General features: G+C 36.4%; 1 protein-coding gene across 1 annotated transcript; it reads right to left on the bottom strand.

The window, feature by feature from the left end:
• Positions 1-6,250: 6,250 nt before the first annotated feature.
• LOC139996668 (putative fatty acyl-CoA reductase CG5065) lies at positions 6,251-8,667 on the bottom strand. Its single transcript, XM_072021194.1, has 7 exons — positions 8,398-8,667; positions 7,992-8,308; positions 7,645-7,892; positions 7,207-7,390; positions 6,748-6,933; positions 6,404-6,658; positions 6,251-6,332 (listed from the first exon to the last, which is right to left on the bottom strand). The coding sequence occupies exons 1-7, from the start codon at positions 8,638-8,640 to the stop codon at positions 6,251-6,253; spliced, it is 1,515 nt and encodes a 504-aa protein (XP_071877295.1). The 5' UTR covers positions 8,641-8,667.
• Positions 8,668-14,249: the final 5,582 nt, after the last annotated feature.

The following is a 14,249-nucleotide window of genomic DNA, read 5'->3' as shown; positions in this document are numbered from 1 at the left end:
CTTCTGTTTTATTCTCTAATTGCGGAATTTAGGTCACGAATTTGTTGTAAATATTACAGATTTCCTGTATATGATTTTGTTACGACCGTTCGCGGAGAGACGCGGTCGCGAGAAAAACGCGTCAGCGAGAGGCGTAAATTCTCGCTACGATTCGTATAATCGACGCCGCGAATTAGTCATTCCCCTGTTTCGGTTAAGATAACAGAGGTGGTTCAATGAATTTAACACTGTATTAACAGGTTAATATAACTTGTATATTTAACAATAAATTGTATAATAATAAAAGCGTCACAAATTATTTAGCGATGGATACAGTTAATGTGTTACAGAAATTCGACCCGACTTTACGATATCTCTCGATGAATTCGTTAGACTAAGCGACTTTACTTTCAATCGTAAGACCTCTCGATGTATGTCGTTTGAATCTTCAAATGAGACTGATTGCCCTCCGATCATTTCTTTGTCTTCTCGGAGAGACGACCCCCACTACACTCGGGTCACGCCACCGTTCGCGCCTATGATCACGTATGCCACCTTCTTTCTGTGGATGAAATAACGGACCGAAATTGATGTTTCTGGAACTCGCTGCTTCGTGACAACTATGCGCTTGTCACGGATCGAATTTCTGCTTAGCACGTGTTACGCCAGATGCGATGGTCCTTGCGAGATTTCTCATAGTCTGGGCGCTAAGAGCTATCCACTGTTACACTAACCCGCAACAGGCCTAAGGAGATACCGTAAACCGAATCTGTTCAGTTTTATTTCTCTTCACATAAACATTTTCGGTTTACAGATGATCCTCATGTTTGTTGCACGCTCTTAACTATTACGGAGAAGGCGGGTGTCTGGCGAGATAACAGACTTTTCCCACGAGCCATATCTGGTTTTCTCTGTCTTTACAACTGCATTTATTAACCAATCGGCATCGCGGATCATTACCATCACTTTTCTACCGACAGTCTCGCTCGGGCAACCGAGGCGAACAGATGTGTGTAAGCAAACGTGTGCTCCAGTCAAGTGATTCAGAGAAGTGCTACTGTCACGTCGGAGGCACAAAAGATCGCGAAATTAACAAACCGCAGGTGATATCCTCGCGCCGCGGCACGAATGAAACGATTCTTTCACAAATAGGGTGAAGAAAATAGAATTTGATACGCAAAGATCAAATTTATTATAGAAAATCCAACTGAGTAACGGTTACAACGGATAGATTCGAAGTATCACAATAGACTGTATTTACGCTCGTTTTGGAAGGTCGCTCTACCGAGGATCTAGTCCTTTTGGAGGGGGTCTCGTTAATCCATTGTTTCAACGGGTGTGGCCTTTAGAGTGTTCGGTCTATTTATTTACTAATCAGATGATTCCTTGAGTGTGTGACACTACGAATAGTGATAGTGACAAACAATGCAACAGCAGATATCAACGATCAAGATTGCAACCAATGGAGAAAAATATTACATAAAAGGGTCGTCAGATTTACCAGGCTTACAGCAACAATAGCAAAATAATAACAACCAAAATGATATGGAAATAGAAGAAATGGAAGAGCAGCGGAGACAGGAGGAGTGCAGACACGACAACAAAATAAGTTACCAGGACGAAAACTGGAAGCTAGCAAAGACTAGCAAAAAACGTAAAATAATTCCAGGCACAAATGCTGCAGGAAACCCAGATATAGAAAAGCAGCGATGGCTGCAAGAATTACCTTTAAGAAACTCCTTCAGCTCATTAACGGAAGAAATAGACAATGACCCGACAAGCAAAACAACGACTAAATCACCTTACATATCAAAACCACCACCAATATTTGTTGAGGCCCAAATAATAGACAATTATTGATCTACTAAACAATATAGTCGGGAAGGATAACTACACAATAAAACAAACAAAATTAGAACAAGTAAAAATTCAAACAAACACCCCAGAAGTTTATAGGAAAGTGATAAATGAACTAAAGGAAAAAAATGCTATATACCACACGTACCAACTCAAAACAGAAAGGAGCTATAAAATAGTTATAAGAGGTTTACATCCAAAAACTAACACAAAAAAATTAAGTGAAGAATTAGGAAAAATTGGCCATGAAACAAGAGCAATCAACAATATGACAAGATACGATACGAAGCAAACATTGCCACTATTCTTAATAGAACTGGAACCCAGAACCAATAACAAGGAAATTTATGAAATCAAAAAAATACTAAATACAATTGTAACAGTGGAACCACCACGCTACAAAAAAGATATACCACAATGCATGCGGTGTCAACAATACGGACACACAAAAAATTATTGCAACAGAAGCCCGGCATGTGTTAAATGTGCAAAAAATCACCTAACAATACACTGCCCATACACAGGAAAAATAGAACAAGTTAAATGCTATAATTGTAACGGAAACCACTCAGCCAGCTACAAAGGATGTGAAATAAGGAAACAAATACAACGTAAACTGTTTCCTCCACTTCGCAACAGATCACACAATGACCATCAACCACAACAAAGTATAACGGATAACGAAACAACATTGAAAGCACAACACGAACTAAACGCTATAAGCAGAAACATAGATCCCCAAGGTAAACGAAGCTACGCACAAGTAACTAAAAACATTAGCAAACCAACGCTTGCAAACAATCAGAATGAAAACAATAACATCGAAGACGTTACAGACATCAAAGAAATGCTCAAACAATCCATTAAATGTATGGAAATGTTAGGAAAAATGTTAAGTGATCTAAACACAATACTAAGACAACAAGCACAACAAACAACAATCATGTTACAACTACTCACTAACTTGCTAAGTAAAAAATAGAGATGGACATTTTGAAAATAGCAGTCTGGAACTCCAATGGCTTGCAACAGCGAGCCCACGAAACTAAAATATTTTTGTATAAAAATAATATTGATATACTACTTGTCTCAGAAACACATTTCACCCTAAAAAACTACATGAAAATACCGTACTACACCATATACGATACCAAACATCCCTCAGGTAAAGCACATGGAGGAACTGCAGTAATAATAAAAAATGACATCAAGCATCACTTACATAGTCAAACAAATCAAGAACACCTACAAGCAACCACTGTCACAATACAAACCAATGACAATTACTTCCAGATGTCAGCAGTATATGCACCTCCGAGACACAAAATGACACTTAAAAAATGGGAAGAGTACTTCCAATCCTTAGGCGACAAATATATAGCGGCAGGAGACTTTAATGCAAAGCACACATTATGGGGTTCGAGAATTAGCACGCCGAGAGGTAGAACATTGGAAAAATACATTAGAAGCAGCAACCTCAACGTACTATCTACAGGAAAACCAACGTACTGGCCGACAGACCCCAATAAAATACCTGACCTGTTGGATTTTGCAGTAACAAAAGGGCTAAATGTAAGCAAATTAAAAATAGCAACCAGCCTCGAGCTTAACTCCGACCATACACCAATTATAATAGAATATACAAGCAAACCACTACTTTATAACAAGTCAGAGTCGCTTTGCAATAAAACCACCAACTGGCAAACTTTCAAAGAGCTAATCGAAAACAAAATCAACTGCAATATCCCGTTGAAAACACCTGAACACATTGAGCAGGCAGTAGCAACTTTGACAGAAATAATACAGGAAGCAGCGTGGGCAACCACCACCTATGAAACACATAGCAGGCAATCAAAAATTATTCCGCAGGACATCCTAGACAAAATCAGGGAAAAAAGAAAAGCGAAAGCAAAATGGCAAAAACAGAGAACACGAGAAAACAAGAAAAACCTAAATAAACTTGCAAAGGAACTAAAGAATAAAATAAGGGAACATCATAGTAACGAATTCTCAAAATTCATCGAATCACTATCCGCGCATGAGAATACCGACTACTCCCTATGGAAAGTCACTAACAAAATTAATAAAACAGTAAAAACAATCCCAGCAATCAGAAAAATGGACAACACATGGGCCAGAACCGACGAAGAGCAGGCAGAAGAATTCTCAAAGCACCTACAAAATATATTTTCGCCGTATGAAATTAATAACAGCATCCCTGGATGGCAAACAAATGAAGAAGTGGAAAATGCCAGCAACACAACTGATAAACGCTGCACCATACTCAGCACAACAGCGCAAGAAGTTACAAACTTAATTGAGGCAACAAAGACAAGTAAAGCACCAGGATTTGACTTGATCAATGGGAAAATCTTAAAAAACCTTCCCCCAAAGGCAATAAGACTAACAACGATAATATTTAACGCAATTCTAAGAATACAGTACTTTCCTACACTATGGAAAATAGCACAGATAGTAATGTTACCCAAACCACACAAAAACCCACATCTAACTGCATCCTACAGGCCGATATCATTACTACCTGCGTTTTCGAAATTATTAGAGAAAATAATATATAACCGCTTAAAACCAACAATAGAAAAAGAAAATCTAATACCGAACCATCAATTTGGATTCAGGAATAAACACTCCACAATAGAACAAATGCATAGACTCGTCAATGAAATCTTACAGTCGCTTGAAACAAAACAATACTGCACAACACTCTTTATGGATATCGAAAAAGCATTCGACAAAGTTAACCATGAAAAACTTCTTCAAACAATCAAAAAGCAATTTCCAGAACAAATCTACAAACTACCCAAATCTTAGTTAAACAACAGAACCTTTGTAGTAAAAATAAATGATGCATACTCTGAAATTAAGGACATCAAGGCAGGAGTACCGCAAGGAAGTGTCTTAGGACCAATATTATACACACTATACACGGCAGATATACCAACAACTGTCAACAGTAAAACACTGACGTTTGCGGACGATACGGCCATACTAGTGAGGCATGCAAATCTAGAAACGGCCGCCGCACTACTACAAGAACACACTACAAAAATAGAAAAATTGCTGCAAAACAAACAAATAAAAGTGAACACCAGCAAGTGCAACCACATAACATTTACACTTAGAAAAGGAAAAACACCAGATATTCAACTGAACGGCGCCCACATAGCACAAACAAAGCAAGTCAAATATCTAGGAATAAATTTAGACACACGCCTTACATGGAAGCACCATATAAAATCAATAATAAACAGAATAAGTGCAAAAAGGAAGCAGATGTACTGGTTAATCAATAGAAAATCTAAATTAAGCACAATGAATAAACTAAATATATACAAAACAATAATCAAACCAATCTGGACATACGGAGTCCCATTATGGGGGACGGCAGCAATGAGTCACATAAGCAAAATAGAAATAGAGCAAGGAAAAATTTTAAGGACAATAGTTAACGCTCCATGGTACGTCAGAAATGAAGACCTACGAAAAGATCTAAAAATTCCAACAGTCAAAGAGGAAATCGCTAGATACGCAAAAAAGTACAAAGAAAGACTTGCAGCACACCCAAACCAGCTGGCTGCTGAAACAAATAAAACCAAAATAGAAAGAAGACTGAAGAGGAAGCATCCCGCAGACCACGAAATAGAGATGCAATAGGAAACCTAGAAGATGGAACCCCGCTGGGGGTAACCATCCACATGCTTTATTTATTTATTTTTATTTATTTTTTTATTTTTCTTTTTTTTTTTTTTATTTTTATTTTTTATTTTTTTTATTCTTTTATTCTCTAAGCTATAACATTTTACCAAATGTCCTTCTGGACAAATTGTAAAAACTTAACAAACAATAAAAAAAAAAAAAAAAAAATCCTAACGGTCCCTAAATCTATCACCTACTGTTGTTTCTTCCAGTCGCGGGGAGACGCGATCGCGAGGAATTATCTCTTAACTTTTGTTTGGTAGAGGATGAAAGAAATCCTTATCATTATACGGAAAAATATTTATTTTCAGTGAACAGATTTAATATACAAGTTATTAGTAGTGAATGTTACTATTCTTTTCTATATAATACTTTTGCTGTTTAGCATTACATAAAGACATGTCGTAGCATTTTCATGTAGAGGTGATCTCTAAATACACGCTTAAAAATGATGTATGAATATTTGCAAATGTTATTATACTACAAACATTGAGGAGTAAAGAAATCATCCTGTATGAATTGTGTATAAATCAAAAACCGTATGCATATAAATACAAACATACTTATTAAGCAATGTCATAAATGAATTTACTTAGAAATGAGACGAGTGGAAAGATAAAATGAAACGGATAATGAGCTCCTTTATTATAAAATTATATTTATATTTTCTATTGGTTCAAAGAGAAAAATGTAACGGTCAAATAGCCAATAAATATAATATTATGCATAATAAAATTATTCTAGAGGATATTTTGGTGACCTGATGTATCCAGTACAACCTGGAATAACCGAAAATATATGTATTTATATTAGTCCCTACTTTTTTATACGAAGATACTTCTATACGCACCTCGATAATCGTTGTCGGGCTGTTGACTTAAACTCTTGTCTTAAAATAAATTTCCTAATTCCCATTAGGTAATTTGCGATATACTTCTCCCAATCCATATCCCCTAAGTTTAGTTTGACCATATCGCTATCGTTCAACATTTTTACCATCCTCGTCAAGTTGAAACAGTTGTCCATTTGGAAAATCCATTCGCGCGTGCCGAAAAATTCTACCGATGTGAACAGCTTCTTGCCACTTTTGAAAAGTTTCATCATTCTGAAATATCATTTTTGACTATTATTATAGATGAAGGCAGAGATTATCCCCGAAAGATTGTTCTCGTTGTTCGAGGATTGAATACTCACATTGGTTTACTACCTCGGAGTCTTAAAAATGTATCTATGACGAACGCAAGCAAAACATGCGGAAATACACTCCGAAGATTGTAAATATATCTATTAGCTATCATTTGACAATCCGGGTACCATAGCATATCCTTCAGTGGCTTTTCTATGCTACATTTCACCACGGCATCTTTCATCTGACCCCATCTTATCAATTGTAACAATTACATTTGTACAATTAATCAAATTACGCTTAAAGTAAACTTTATTGCTATCCGAGTATCTCAGGAAATATTATGCAATTAAATAAATATTACATTATATCACTATTTTCTTAAATTAACGAATTGAGATTAAAAGTGGACTTTTGTATTCTACGTTTATTTGCGAATTGTCCACATTACTTAAATAAACTGAATTTTTTGAAATACTGTAACAATCGAATTGCATAAGTTGAAAAACATTCGTTATAAATTTTACCTAAAAGGATTAGCGTTACTCGTGCAGTTGTAAACTTTAACTTCGTGCTCAGGATGTAGCGTGACATGCCATGCAGTACATATCATCGTATCGACTACGAAATCGACGGGCACTAAATCCACTCTTGCATCTTTCTTACCCGGTATCACTGTTGCACATCCTTTGCTGATTAGCAGAAAGACACCTGGTGATTAAATTGGTTTAGAAATTATTTGTGATTTTTGATTACCAGAAATGTAGCGCTAAATAGATTGGTAAGAATTCTCGTAATTGTGAGCAACAACAAACTTGAACTATAATAATGATGATCTAGTGGAGAGCCTCTCATTTATCCTCTCATAAACAAATCGTTTAACTCCACTTTTAGGAAATGTAAGGAGTATTGAACAATTATTAATGAAAAATTGAAAAATTATTGGAAAAGATCTATGAAAATACCTGTTAATGCAGAAATATTCTGTATCCAACCAGGACATGGTTCTTCCAAAGAGGCACCAATTATGCTTGGCCGCACTATCGCAACTGGCAGATCTTTGCACTTGTTTGCTACAATCTGCTCTGCTAAATTCTTACTGAATGTGTATGTATTTGGATAAGTTTTTAAAATCCTCTTTTCCAGCAGGTTGATCGACATTTTGTCGAACTTATCACACATATCGATTACCTCCGAAGGACTCAAGCTCGTGCTGCAAAGTCAATAATAAGTGAACATATTCTTCACGGTATAATTACAAATATAATATTCGTAAACCATGCAACAACGTTTGCGTATAACTTATTCTTACGTATAAACTTTTTCCCCAATCTCGTGTAGATTCGCATTACTATAAGCTGTGCTAACGTAGACGAAGCTAACTGGATGCTTCAGCTCGTTCCAAAGTTCTATGACACGAGCAGTACCTTTTGTATTCACATTAACAGCCACAGATAAGGGCTCGTTGAATCTCACAGTGGCCGCGAGGTGAAACACTATGTTTACTTTCTCTAACAACAGATTTCTAACTTCTCGCGAAAGTCCTAAATTTGGCATACTCACATCACCTTTAACGGGATAGACTCTGCTGAAAAGTGAGGGGTTCTTTGCTTTAATGCCATCATAAATCTGAAAACGAAAATTCCAGAAATGGAAGTTAATCAATTTGGCTCCTGACAGGCCTAAACATTGAAAGAAACAAGAATATATTTACGAACGGGATCATCCATGATCTTCTTAAATCGTTGTTCTATCGTTTCGTTCGTTTTTGGACGAATTAGAATAAAAATGGCAGTGATGCGTGGACACACGCGGATCAGTTTTTCCAGGAGACCTTTTCCAACGAAACCGCTTGCTCCAGTCACAAGAATCCCACAACCGGCGTAGAATTCCTCGAGAGTATTCGTCTTATTCAACCCTTTATTCGCACTTTCATTGCTTTTTTCATCGATTGTATTCATGTTTCAGGATTTTCACACTTGCAGTCCCTATATTTGCCACTAAATTATCAAATAGTAGGTTGGAAAGTCTCTTTGGAATTCTTGGGAAAATCTCCAATACTTTACTTTCCATAATTTAACCCGATTATAATTGTCGGAGATTTGTGATAATGAGCTTGGGCTCGAAGTGACAACTAGTCGCTAAACGTAGCCGCGGTCAGGGGATGAACTTTTTTACCTAATAGAGGTATAGAGTAATCGTATAGCTCTCCTTAAAAAGAAATAGTTGTAGCGGCACTGGACAGTAAACATTCCAATGGTTTTTGCCCCGTGGCTCGTCACACACAGACCCTATTCTTCGGGCAAGATGATTATCAGATGTCGATGCATCTCCACAGTACATGTTCAGCTAGTCTGAGGACCCCCTACAAATCTTAGGGTTTAGTTATCTAAGGTCCTTCAAACGGAGAAACAGTCTTTATCCTAACAGTCCCTAAATCTATCACCTACTGTTGTTTCTTCCAGTCGCGGGGAGACGCGATCGCGAGGAAGCTCGTCAACGGGAGTCGTAAATTCCCGTTACGATTATAACAATCGACACCACGAACAGGTCGATCCCCTTATTTCTAGTGGGATATTAAGAGTGGTTGATGTGGTATAACACTACAATTGACAAGTTATAATAATTATATTTTCAACAACTCAATACAATACGTCGTTTCGTAAGATATACGTGTTATAGACGATTGTTTGATGGGTGAAGGGATAGCGTGACGATGACTGTTTTCAAGTTAGAGAATCAGTGTTGAGAAGCGGACTGATCTATAGACGAGATCGAGTCTGTGTAGATATGTTGATGTTACTCGAATGTACGAGAAGCAGCTGATTGATCCGTCGATGACTTGGTAGTTGTCGACTTGGTTCCGGAGTATTGACTAAACTAAAGTCGTAGAAGCAGAGAGTTGACTGAATTAATGTCGTAGAAACAGTGAAGTCCGTTCTCGTCTTATTACGCAGGAAAGCTCAGTGTGGGTGTGCCTTTTGAACTAAGAACGCGGATTCGTTGTTTACACTTTTCGTTAGGAGAGTGAGGGTAACGATCCGCGATGCCCATTGCTATAGCCAACATTAATAAATGAAAATATGAGAAGGAAGTCTCCTGCCAATGTGGCTCGTGGGTGTCCTTGTTTATGGGAAAAACCTGCTTTTTCGTTAGACAAATATCCGCTTTTTCCGTAATTTGTAAGAGCGTGCAATAAACCTAAAAACTGTTTTAAGGACCATCCATAAACTGAAAATACTTGCAGGATTAGAGATTCAATTTAAAGATTCTGCTTAGAGTGGTTCCTTAGGTTTATTGAAGTTCTGTATAACGGTGCGTGGGCCTTCGCGGCCAGACCATGAGAGACGTCGCATGGACCATCTCACGCGACGTAACACCTACTACGGGAAGATACGGGAAATCTGTTTTTCTCACGAACGATGCTTCCCGCTAGCAACTTTCTCTCAAAGGCGGCATCCTTCTCTAACCAATAACATAGAAATTAACCAATTAACAGCAAGGTCTATTTCCCACACTTTCCGAACTAAGGCTTTCCTTAACGAATCGGATGATCTCGCATCCTTAGACACACCTCATCACAGTTTTCCTTCGCGGCATCATCATGACGGGAAGTCAGTCGTTACACATCTGTCCGAAGCAATAGTTGGTAGTTCGTAATAATTAATCGGAATTCCTCGGCATCTTAAGCAATCATCATCCGCACTTATATCGCGCATCAAAACGCATCGACCAGAAGTTGAACTTGTACTTGCGAATCGCGAACCGCTACTAATAATAACCACGAACCGCTAATATAACAATCGCGAGTTCTACGCTAAGTGTACACCTTGAGTATATATTAATAAATTTCTATTGTTAAACATACTCGAGTGTTTCTTCCTCTCACTATCACGATCCATCAGCTCAAATACATACAGCGTTTACAATTCCTTTTTTCAATCATTTATTAAGTAAATAAATGATATACATGAAATTTGCAATAATCGCAACACATTCGTGACGTAAATCCCGCAATTACAGAGTAAAATAGAAGTAGAAACGATTCTAATCCTAAATCCAGTGACAATGAAGTGTTAACCGTGGCGAATGTAGAAAAGAATAATGCGAGTGAAAGAGAAAGAGAGGCTGAGAGTCGAAGCGTTCGACAACACATAAAATTCGAAGCCACGTAATAAGCTGAGACCTTCTTCAGTTGTAAAATCAAACTTTCTTATTTTTAACTTGGAATGAAAAGAACTTTTATCACCTGTTTGTTAGATGTTTTCGACTAAAATGATAAAATGCTCGATACAATTCGTAGCATCTAAATAACTAAAAACTATATTTTTAAAGAAAGTCATAAATAAAATAAGGGACATATATTTTATCACAATGTAGGATATTTTACTTGAACTTAATAATATAATTGCGTAATACATAATATTACGTCCGGTGACTCTCTACAAAACCAGGCCCCACGCCGCGGGCAAGATGGCAGCTACATGTCTACACATCCTTACCGCATACCCTCAATGGTACTAAGGACCCACCATAAATCTTGCCATTTTCATAGTTAGGGTCCTTCAGACCAAACAAGTATCTTTTATTTCAAGTGTTACTTAAATTTATTGTCTACTACGGGAAGATACGGGTGTTACGCCACGAGGCTTACCATCGTTCGTGGTACTACAGTATCGCAGACAGATTGTCTTATAGGACCGGAGAGATATATACAATGTAGCGACAAGCCCATAGTTGTCATCAAGCAGCGAGTTCTAGAAACGTCGATTCGCATTCGGTCCGTTATTTCATCTACACAAAGAAGGTGGCATGCGTGATTGTCACGTAAAATCACAAGTCACAACTCAGATTATAAAAAAAAGACAAGAAGTTGCCTCGCGATCATGTCTTTCCGCGAATGTCGTAACACAACCTCTCTAATGCCATTTTATAGTTTCTTTTATATAGAATCAATATTACATATGTATATTTCAGTTCATTTGCATTTGTTTCAATTTATTTTACTACAAACAAGGGATTTTTACCATTTAAAATATAATATGACTAAAATATCTCGCACGTTTAATGTAGTCACCACGGAGCGTAATTTCACCTTCCATAAACCCGAAAGGTCGAAGACAAACCTAACAATAACTTATGAAAAACCGTTCTTAAACTCAACTGTTGCCTAAAAATAGCCGGAGCTTCGCGCAACTATCACACGAAGGCGAATCTTCCGAATCTCTACTGACTGGTTGTAAATTATTGAATAACTACAGTAATGAACCATTTTTACTGTGTAAAATGTAGAATACTAAATAAATATTTTAAAATTCAAAATCTGCATTTAAACTATTGTAGCAAACGACCTGATAATATTTTTGTTATATATGATACTGGTAATGATAAATAATAGTTAATAGAAGACACAATTGAATACAGAGAAACAAGGAATCTCTTCTCACCTGTTGCTACTTCCACTGCATTTTCCTTACCAAAGATCGAACAATAATGCGTCTTCACTGTAGCAGATCCCAACACGTTTTTCACAGTACTGTAATGATCACGATGTAATACTCCTTTAGATACTCGCACTTTTAATGACACCACCCTACTACCGAAACTTATAACGTCATACATGAATAATTCGATTAACATTTTTATCTCCAGATCGAAGCAAAACATAAATTTAAATATTTAAATTTTAATGACATTTTTATTGTATACAACATTTTATCAGTTAAGATGAAGGCGAAAGTATTTGAATTGCAAATTCCATTTCATATTACGAACTACCTATTCCGCTAGAATTAAATAACACACAGTCAGTGTGAAATGTATTCATGCAATGCTTCAATAAAAATTAAAATTATGGTACAACTTCGTTTAGTAAGAAATTCGAAGGAAATGAGAAATATATACATATTTTTACAAGTCTACAAAATAATTTTCAAAAAAGAAAAATAAGAAAAGGATTCGATACCTATTCCTATGGTGAAAATATTAACAATTATCTAGCTAATGCTTAAAATATATGCGTAATATATGTTCGTACATAAGATACAATGTCTATATCGTAACATAATACAATATAATCATTTAAAGAAGGTTTCTTTAAAAAAATGGAAAAATATTTTTAGTAGTGTACTCTTTAATTTGATAAATTGAATGCCACGATATTTGCAAAACATAATGGAATCAAAACGAAACTTTACTAACAAGATAAGGTCACGAGTGGACAGACTCTGATTTTAATCAAACGTGAGACTTGAAGAACAGCGCGAAATATTAAACACGTATTCTTTTTTAAGTTGGTACAACTTCTAACTACGCTCCTTTGCCTTGGGTGTTGGCCACGTGTATCCTGTGTGTTTATATGGCTGTACATGGTGGTGAAATACAGAACGTAAAAACTAAATCTGAGTGAATTAATAAATATCAAACTCTAAAACATATTTCATATTTGTCTCGAATGCTACAATGCACTATGCATATATATATGGTGTCCTCATTAGTCAATGTAAATATCCTATTTATATTTTGTCATTATATTTTCTTTTATCACGACGACCGACATTAATGCACCTTAACGAACGCTATCGTTCGAGAATTTATTAAAACTAACAAGTATTATGATTTTTTTATACTTTATGAATCATATGCAGTTTTCATTTTATTGTGAGCAAAGTTCAATGGATTTGAATATGGAGAACAGGGTGCTCCATGTGGAGCTAGTCAGCATTCTGTTCGCAAAAATACAAGCGTTTCATTCAACAATTGACGAACTGGTCGATTATGACATGAATCATAAGCAATCGTGTATGAAATAGATAGAGTTTACGCCTGTGCTTTAACTTTGTACTGCTTTAAATTTGCTACGAAGTCGTAAACGTAAAAATCGCAAATGTAATGCACATGTGATTGATGCTGGCACAGAATTCCATTCTTGAATAAATCTTTCGAATTATTACATGTGGTCTTTCGCGAGCCCAAATGCTGGCATTTGTTGATTGAGGTGTTACGGTATTGATCATATAGTCCAAAAGCGTAGTTGCAACCTAAGTAGCATCCAATGATAAAATTGTAAGTTTTGTCTTGCATTCGCTGATTGATTGAACAACGTATTATATATAAACACATTGACAAATATGCATGGGCGAAGGCGATAATTAATCTGTTCTTCTTTACGAATGCACAGCCGATTTGACCTTTGATACGGATTACAACGTCGCAATATTAAGTTCTTGCTCGCCAAGTTCACTTAGTCACTGTAAATCGTATCGTTGGTTAACCTTTCCTCTCCATGTAAAAGTCTTCCGTTATCCCTGTATTCTGATATACCTACAATTTTCTGCTGCTTCATCGATCGTGGCATATTTTTCTTAGTAAAAGTAAATGTCAACACGAACTTTAACATTTGTTCCTCGTGATGAGTAGAGTACATAGCAATAAAAAAAAAAGGAAAAAATGTTAAACCTCAGAAAATGAAGCAAAGTCCCATTCCTATTTAATAATCATAAACCTAATTGCATACATAGCAGGCAATCAAAAATTATTCCGCAGGACATCCTAGACAAAATCATAAATA

This window comes from Bombus fervidus, chromosome 18 (assembly GCF_041682495.2).
Source record: "Bombus fervidus isolate BK054 chromosome 18, iyBomFerv1, whole genome shotgun sequence".
NCBI lineage: Eukaryota > Metazoa > Arthropoda > Insecta > Hymenoptera > Apidae > Bombus > Bombus fervidus.
Note: the sequence above shows the minus strand (reverse complement) of the source record. Positions and strands in the feature narration are given on the sequence as shown.